The following is an 8,195-nucleotide window of genomic DNA, read 5'->3' on the forward strand; positions in this document are numbered from 1 at the left end:
GGAGATAAGTGAGCTAGGGCAGTCGTGATGGTACACATCTGTAGTCCCAGCACTCAGAAGGCTGAGGCAGGAGGTTGGCAAGTTCAAGTGTAGGCAGGGCAACTAAGTAAAACTTGTCTCAAAATTTTAATAAATTTTAAAAGGGGTGGGAATGTAGCTCAATGCAAAGGCCCTGACTTCAATCCCCAGTGCTGCAGAAACAAAACCAAACACCTGAGCTAAAGCTACAGTCCTTCCAGTTCTGCCTCCAGCCTGCACCTACCAGATGGATGACACACCTGGGGAACACTGCCTCAGTTATTTTAGCCGGGCCCCCCGTGGACCCCCTGTGGTCACCCAACGTACATGCCTTACACTCAAACTCATTTTATTTTCATAGAAATAAAAACCCCAGCCCAGGGCTACCGGAAGGTGGAGAAGCTATGGGTGCCAGTGCAGGAGGCATAGGGGACACCCCGGGAACGAATCTGGAGGGTGTGGAAGGTGAGGGGCGGGTTGGGGCCCAAGGATCCGGGGCTCAGGGACTCAGTGTGGGGCTCCACTACAGTCACAGGGACGGCATAGGACAGCACCTGTGGCCGGGTGTCATGACGTCTCAGCGTGCCTTTGCCCAGCAAGTGTAGGATGGAGGAGAGGACATCAGTGCTGCTGCAAGTGGCACCCTTGCCAAGGTTGCTGATCAAACCCCGGGGAGGGCACGGGCCTTTCTGCCAAGCCTCCAGCACCTGGCACGGAAGACCAGAGGTGGCTCAGAGCCAGGCTTACCGCAGTTCCTGCCGCAACCACATGCTCCTGGGCCACAGAGCCCCAGGACACCATTGCACCCGACCTCACAACACACACTGCAGGCTGCAGGTGACCCCTGTGACTGCTCCCCATGCCCCATGCCCACCGCACCAGGCAGACAAGCCGGTCGATGTGCAGCCCCTCATCGCCGTGGGCCTTGAGGATCCGGACAACCAAGCAGTTCAGCAGGTTCCGCCTCTTCTCCAGGCTTCGGCCCTCTTCATCCTCCACCTCCAGGTAGGTCTGAGGTGGGACGAGCCACACGCTGCCCCACCTTGGCCTGGGTTCGTCAGCAGCGTCTCTAATCTTGAGCACCCCTGAAATAAGCACTAGTCACTGGGGGGGCCTGGGAGTCTGCCTTGACTTGGAGCAGAGGTCCCTCCAGCCCTGGGTGCGCACCTCCCGGGATGTCCTCCTGCTCCTGCAGGTCCAGAGGGCCTCGCGTGGACGTGAGAGGCCCAATGGCCCGATGCAGCAGGTGCGAGGGGAGCCCTGAGTGCGCCAGCAGGCTCTCTACGGACACCACCTTGGGGGAGAGGCACAGAGCATTCAAGGCACCCCAAGGGTGGAGGGAGGACACAGAACAAAAAGTGGGGGATGAGCAGGAGAGGTCACAGAGGAGGGGCCAAGCCACCTTCAGATTGTTGAAATTCAGCAGCAGCCACATCTGCACAGTGGAAACGTGCAAGGTCTGGTCCCCAAACTGCAGCTCAGCACGGCCCAACCACGTCCACTCCAACTGCCGATGCAGGCCTCCCTCTAGAGCAGGCTGGGACTGACCTGGAGAAGGCCAAGGAAGGGGAGAGGAGGGACGGAGGGAGTGGGTGCCAGGCTAAGCTTTGTCCCATTCATTTCTGCAGAGCACCCAGTAGTTCCTGACTCCAGACCACATGTCCCTGGGCCTGTGCCCTTGGCAGCCTCAGGTGTCTGGGACCCACCCTTGCCTAGTCCCATGCCAGGCAGGCACCCGTCAGTGCCCTTTTTTGGTTTTTGAGCCAGGGCCTTACTACATAGTTCAGATTGGCCTTGAACTCGTTATGTAGCCCAGGCTGGCCTCAAATTTGCAGAAATCATCCTGCCTCAGCCTCCAGAGTGCTGAGCTTGTCACCATCCAGGCTCCAACTGGCCACAGTGGCCACTCCAACCCTGTTCTCTCCCCAGGTCCTAGGCCCCCTGCTTGGCCACTCACTGTTGTGGTAGAAGTTGGAGTATTGGTTCAAGGTTCCCCTCAGGTAGGAGGGCAGGCACGTTTTGGGGTTCAGCATATGGCAGATGGAGGTGACAGGCCAGCAGCGTGGGGACAGGACGAGCACAGACACTTTTGGCATCACCCCTTCATAGTAGAAATCCTCATTCTCTTCCTCCTCATCCTCCACTACAGCTGCAGCTTCAGCTGCCCTCATGTCCTCCTGCTCATGTTCAGGCTCCTGGCCACCGCTCTCCTGGCCCTCCTGAAGGGGCACAGTGTTCGCCTATGCTAAGGGACTGCTGCAGCTGCGCCGGGCGTCCTTCCTCCTTCCCTTTCGTTCATTCCCTCCCTGGCCCCACCTGCAGTTTCCTCTCTGTGTCTTCCAGCTTCAGCAATTCCTCATCAAGCTGCTGCAGCTGGTAGACATGGAACTGGCGCTGCAGTTCCTCCGAGGTGCGCAGGCTCCGCAACATCAGCTGCGGGAGGCGGTTCGGGAAGCAGAGGCCGATCTGCTCCAGCACCGCCCCCTCCAGCCAGCTGGGGCCCAAGCTCAGGAGACGGTCAGCCATGTAGTGCCTGCAACACAGGCCCAGCCTCAGTGTGGGTGCCAGTTGGGCCTAGCCTCCCAGCCTACCAGCTCTCAGTCCCCAGGCCTGCACTCACTGGTAGTAATGCTCAAAGGTGGTAGCCACTTCCAGGCCAGAGAAAACAAAGGCCGCTTCCAGGCACCTCTGCAGCTGCACCAGTGTCTCCATGCCCTGGGCACCCCCAACCCGGCTGTTCTGGATCCGCTGGTCGATGTGCCGGGCAAACTGCTCGCTCACCTGGATGTTGGGCATGCACAGAAAACCCTATGGGCAGAAGCAGTGGCAGGGCCTAGGGACGTGGACAGAGCTCCTAGCAGCCCACCTGCTGGTCAAGCCAAGGCCTTGTGTATACTGAGCACACACTGCTACGGAGCTACAACTGTAGCCTAGTCAACACAGGCAGAAAATTGTTTTATAGAAATATTAACACTTATTCAAATTAGCAATATGAACAACTCAGAAGTTCACACATACTGTGTCTCAAAATCAGGTAACAAAGCCGGATGTGGTAGGACATGACTGTGGTCACAGCACTCTGGGAGGCTAAGGCAGGAAGACCACCAGCTTGAGCTCAATAGACTGACTTAGTGAGACCCTGTCTTAGTGACTTAGACCTGGTCTCAAAAAAAAAAAAGAATAGAAGAGGGGCCTGGGTTCCATCCCAAGCATCACAGGGAAAAAAAAAAAAAAAAGAAAAGAAAAGCCAAGGAAATCAGTCTACAAAGTTAATAGCATTTTGCTAACACTGTTAACAACTGGGGCTGGGGATTTAGCTCAGCGGCAAAAGCGCCTGCCTGGCAAGCGTAAGGTCGTGAGTTCGGTTCCCGGTACCGGAGAAAAACCAAAAAAAAAAAAACACTGTTAACAACCAACTAAAATACATTTTTTTAAAAACAAGATAGCTGGGCATGGTAGCACACACCTGCAATCCCAGCACCTGGGAGGTTGAGACGGGAGGATAGCAAGTTGGGACCACCAGTCCTAGCTATCCCCGCCTCGTCTTCTTTTTCTCTATTGTTCCCATTTTCAGCAACACAGCTCTCCTCAGGGAAAGGGAACATGGGTGGGTCACTGAGGACAGTGGGAAAGGAGTCTTCAGGGAGGTCTAGAGCCAGGGCCTTACGTGTGCGGCTCTCAGAAAAGGCAGCTGCAGCAGGGCCCCAGCACAGCCGCTCTGCAGTGCTAACAGGAAGGCAGCCCGTGGCCCAAACAGCTCAGAGCTCGACTTCTGCAGATTGTAGAAGCGCTCACAATAGCGCTGGACAAAGTCATCATCCCGCCAGTGCAAGGTCAAGAAGGCGTTCACCTGCAGAGAGGGCCCAGCGTGAAAAGGCAATCAGTGACCCCAGCACCCTGGCCTGCACCTGCACCTGCACCTGCCTCACCTGCTCTTCCACCACAGCGCGCCAGCAGCGCGTCAGGTTCCTCAGGATGCTGCCCGAGAGGCCCCGGGTGGCCGGGGAGCCCCAGTCATGGCTTCCGCTTCTACCTTCTGTGGAGACAGAGAAGGTAAGGAGGCAGGGAGGGGCACCCAGCTCCCTAAGGGTGCCCAGGGCTTTCCTGACATGCCACCAGCAGCAGAGGGATGGAGCAAGGGAACCTGGACTCACTGGGCCAAGGGGCGGCCGCGGGCTCACAGGGCTCCACGTGCACCAGCAGGTGAGTGAGGCGACGCACACGTGAGGAGAAGGCAGCTGCGCGGCTCTGAGGATTATGGGCAGCCTCACGACACTCCAGGTACTGGTTCAGCAGCCAGCCCAGCGCGCTCACACCATCCTCATCTGGAAGGCCAGAAAAGCAAGCCATGTATGGCTTCCCTCCTGGCAACAGGGTGTGGCCAGGCTGGACAGGTGCAGAGAAAGAACCACTGGACAGAGAGGTGTAAGGGAAAGGGCGGCAGGCCTAGCCTGGCCTGTAGTGTCAGCTGGCACTTGAAATATGGGGGAAACCAGCAGGCCCTTCTCCTTGGGGTGGGACAAAGGGTGATGAACCCAGGTGTCCAAATGGCCAAGCTGCTGGGCATCGTGGTAAGGCTTATAATCCCTGCACTCAAGGAAGCTGAGGGAGGGGGATCACTGCAACTTCAAGTCCAGCCTGAATTATATAGGAAGACCCTGTCTCAAAAAAAAAAACAACAAAAAACCCAAAATGTTCAAGAGCATAACCCTGGGGTTTCTAGGGGAAAGCAAGGAGCCGGGATGTTACCAGGCGAGGTGATGTTCTGCACCAGGGGGCTGACCAGGGCCTCCCAGCAGGTCTTGCCCAGTGCCCTGGCAGCCTCATCATCAGGGAGGAAGCGATCAGCAAAATTCTGCTCCTGGCGCAGAGTGCCATTGAGCCTGGGGAGGATGATGGAGGAAGAGGGTGTGAGGAGCTTGCAGGTTAGCTGCCTAGTGTGTACCCTGCCAGCTCAGCCCCCACCCCAGCCCAGAGCTGCACTCATTACTCAGAACTCGCATGGACTAACTGGTAACCCCACTCATATCACATGGCCATTTCTGTCCTCTCTTCCCCTTCCCAAGTTCATCAGGCCAGATCTCTTGGCCTCCCTCCCTACAGCCCATTCCACCAGCGGTGCACAGCCAGACATGTACACACCTGGAGCTCAGGTGCAGGAGGCTCCTACGATCCTCAGCTATGTCCTGGCTCCAGGCCTGCGCCCGAACCATGTAGAAGAGACGCGTGTGGCGACACAGCAGTTCCCGGAATGCTGGCCAGAAAGTGGGCTTGGGGCCCAGGACCTCTACACCCCGAATGCGTGTGTCGATGCCACCCTGGAATGCACACAGGCTTGTCACCACTGACCCCCAAGCCAGGCTCTGGATCCACCCATCTTCCCTCACCCCAGGCTCACCTGCTGGCAGCGCTTTATGCGGATCTGGAGGATAGGCCAGAAGTGGGTCAGGTTCTCCAACAGGATCACCCGGCTGGCACAGGGCATCACATTCACCTGCAAGGGACAGAGAGGGCTATCGCCTCTACATGTGTGGATGGGAATGCTCTGAGCACCCACATCAGCAACAGTCCCCTTTCCGTGTCCCTCCCCTCCCCAGCTCTGGAGCATGGGGCTCTGATGCCTGCACCACAGCTCTGGGCCTGAGGCCATCACACAGGCCCAGGGACAAAGGACTCCATCCTCTGTGGGGCTCAGGGAGTTCAGTTAGGCTCAGGATGGCTAATCCTGGGAGGGTGGGTTAATGGCATGGGAGCCCCTACCGAGTTGAGTTCCGTGTTAAGAGAGCTGGTGGCGTTGCCCCCATACACTGCCACCAGCGCTGGCATGTAGCTTGCATCCTCCCTGGCTACCAGAAGAGTCAGCTGCCTGGGGATGGGGAAGAGGAGCTGGTGGGAATGGGAACTGGTCATGTACATGCAGACAGGGGACTCTGGCCAAAGCCAGAGGGGCGGTGCTCCCCCCAGCTGGAAACACAGGGAGACAAGAGAGAGCCTGGGTGTGAGGCTCACACAGGCACATGCACAGGGTACCTGACAAGGACACCTTGGCGCATGTGCAAGGTGATGTGGTGGGAGCCGGAGTTGCCACTGGACTCCCAGTAGGTCTTGGGGTTGCGGTCCGTCAGCTTGCTGGCCCGCTGCTGGTTGGAGGACACCTCCACCTTCTCCCAGCACCTGTCCTCTTTCATGTCCACACTGGATCCTGGCAGGCAGGAAAAGATGGTCAGTAGAGAGGGGAAACGGTATGGGCACGGGGACGTTGAGCAACTGGGGACGGGCACAAACCCTGGCAGAGATATCTGAGAAACACGTCGAAGAAGGGGACGTTGATGGGTCGGTGGGTTCGCCTGTGGTCTTCGATCTGGCCCAGCACCATCTGCAGCAGGAACACAGCAGAAAAGGGCTAGGAGCGGAGGGAGGGACAGACACACAGAAATGGGGTGGGAGACTCAGGCTACAGTGTAGGGGGAAAGAGTCACCAGCTGCTCCCAGCCTCAGGAACACTCCCTCCCCACTCGCTGCCTGGTGCTATGTTCTTCTGCAGCTCTGACCCTTAAGCTCAACCCCACCATTCCTCCCGACCTGGATGCAGCCGCCTAGGACGTTGGTGATGAGGTTCTGGTAGAGGTGTGTGTGCTTCTCGCACTTGGACACAGCGTCCCGCAGCTCCGAGGCCAACTCCAGTTTTCCTGGGTGCTTCTCCAGGGCTGTGGAGATGGCGTCCTGGGCTCCCAGCTGGTTTAGCACCACGGCATAGTCCCTGCTCCCTGAGGTCAGGCGGTGCAGGAAGATGATGAGTTGCTGGAGCACCTGGCACAGGGACATCACAGGGGCAGTGAACGTGGGGGACAAGGTGCAGGCCAGGAGGGCACGGGCAGTGGTACGTGTGCACTGGGAGTGCTGCGGTGGGCAAGCCTGAGAGGGGATGTGAAAGGACAGGGATGGGGCAACTTAAGAGAACCAAATCAAGCCAAAGGGAAGGAGCCAAGGCACCCTGTGACCCATTCTAGGCCGCTGAGTGGGAGCAGGGGGAGCCCTGAGTTCTCAGCTGGATCCTGGTATACCAGAACCCAGAAGCAGGGCTGTTTTAAGTTGTTCAGGCCCCAAGGACAGACACCTAGAGGACAAGGAGGGGAACAAAAGGACTGGGTTCATGTGTGCACCTCAGAATCTAAGATCTGGGTAACAGCCAAAGGTGCGGACTGCAGATGACCCGCCACCATGATCCCAGCTCTCGGGCCCTTCTGGAGGGTACCCGAGGGCACAGATGCAGGCGAGTGCGACACTTCCCAGTGTGTACCTTGTGTTGTTCTGGTTTATGAACCACAAGACTATATTACTTATTTTAAAAAATTAAATTTGACTTTAAAAGCAAAATAAACCAAGAGCACAAGGGCTGTGTGGTGCCCTCCAAGCCTCACCCAGGGGGTCGCCTCACCAGCAGCTGCCCACTGTCCCCTCCCCAACCCTGCATGGCCTTGGGGCAGGCCAGGGTACCTCACAGTCAGTGTTGGGGGACTTCAGACAGGCTACACAGGCATCCATGGCCTCATGCCAGGGCAGCAGCAGAGCCTCAGGGAAGTCCGCCAGCCGCGTCAGGATTCTGGGACAGGGGAGGGAGGAACAGAGGTGTGCATCTGGCCGAGGCCCCTCACCTCACCCCACCCTTGCCCCAGCCCTCACCTCAGTGCGGCCAGGTGCAGGGTCTTGTTGGTGGCTGGAGTGTCCAGGCTGCGCAGGAGGGCGAGGACGGGCTGGGGCTGCCTCTGGAGCTGGAGCAGGCACGGCCTGACCTCACCATCCTGGGGCCCCAAGCAGCCCAGGGCTCGCTCAAGGTCTATGAGTAGTTGCCCAGAAGGTCCCAAACCCTCTGCCAGGCACTGCAGGGCACCAGGGCTCTGAGAGTGGGACTCTTTCTCTGCAGAAAGGGGGTGTCACAAGAGTTGGACAACATTAGTGATACAGAGACACAGAAAAGGACAGGTTGATGCCTAGCTCTCCAGCTTTGTACTAATTTCTCCTAAAAAAAAAAAAAAAAAATGATTTTTGACTTCTTTGCTTTTGCTGATGGAAGTCAAACCCAGGGTCTTGTGCACACAAAGCAGATGAATTGCATCCCTGGCTCCCAAGGTGTTTTTTTTCCTTCTTGTCCTCCTAAAAGTTAATTTTAGGGATTT

General features: G+C 57.4%; 1 protein-coding gene across 3 annotated transcripts in view; it reads right to left on the minus strand.

Moving 5' to 3' along the window:
• Window positions 1-350: 350 nt before the first annotated feature.
• Cul7 (cullin 7) overlaps window positions 351-8,195 on the minus strand; it is a 14,779-nt gene continuing 6,934 nt past the window's right edge. For 2 of the 3 annotated variants that reach the window (XM_013516963.1, XM_013516962.1), the window contains exons 8-26: window positions 7,702-7,936; window positions 7,516-7,621; window positions 6,601-6,828; window positions 6,304-6,394; window positions 6,049-6,220; window positions 5,779-5,884; window positions 5,417-5,512; window positions 5,161-5,336; window positions 4,768-4,901; window positions 4,173-4,343; window positions 3,948-4,054; window positions 3,686-3,868; window positions 2,639-2,799; window positions 2,335-2,551; window positions 1,976-2,258; window positions 1,421-1,566; window positions 1,186-1,312; window positions 898-1,103; window positions 351-725 (exon numbers count right to left, since the gene is read on the minus strand). In XM_013516963.1, the coding sequence (XP_013372417.1) occupies window positions 402-725; window positions 898-1,103; window positions 1,186-1,312; window positions 1,421-1,566; window positions 1,976-2,258; window positions 2,335-2,551; window positions 2,639-2,799; window positions 3,686-3,868; window positions 3,948-4,054; window positions 4,173-4,343; window positions 4,768-4,901; window positions 5,161-5,336; window positions 5,417-5,512; window positions 5,779-5,884; window positions 6,049-6,220; window positions 6,304-6,394; window positions 6,601-6,828; window positions 7,516-7,621; window positions 7,702-7,936 (3,269 nt within the window). In that variant the 3' untranslated portion in view covers window positions 351-401. The remainder of the gene's footprint in view (window positions 726-897; window positions 1,104-1,185; window positions 1,313-1,420; window positions 1,567-1,975; window positions 2,259-2,334; window positions 2,552-2,638; window positions 2,800-3,685; window positions 3,869-3,947; window positions 4,055-4,172; window positions 4,344-4,767; window positions 4,902-5,160; window positions 5,337-5,416; window positions 5,513-5,778; window positions 5,885-6,048; window positions 6,221-6,303; window positions 6,395-6,600; window positions 6,829-7,515; window positions 7,622-7,701; window positions 7,937-8,195) is intronic. The other variant, XM_005389748.2, reaches the window with a different exon arrangement.

Source organism: Chinchilla lanigera, unplaced genomic scaffold (assembly GCF_000276665.1).
Source record: "Chinchilla lanigera isolate Chin_1 unplaced genomic scaffold, ChiLan1.0 scaffold00036, whole genome shotgun sequence".
Taxonomy (NCBI): domain Eukaryota; kingdom Metazoa; phylum Chordata; class Mammalia; order Rodentia; family Chinchillidae; genus Chinchilla; species Chinchilla lanigera.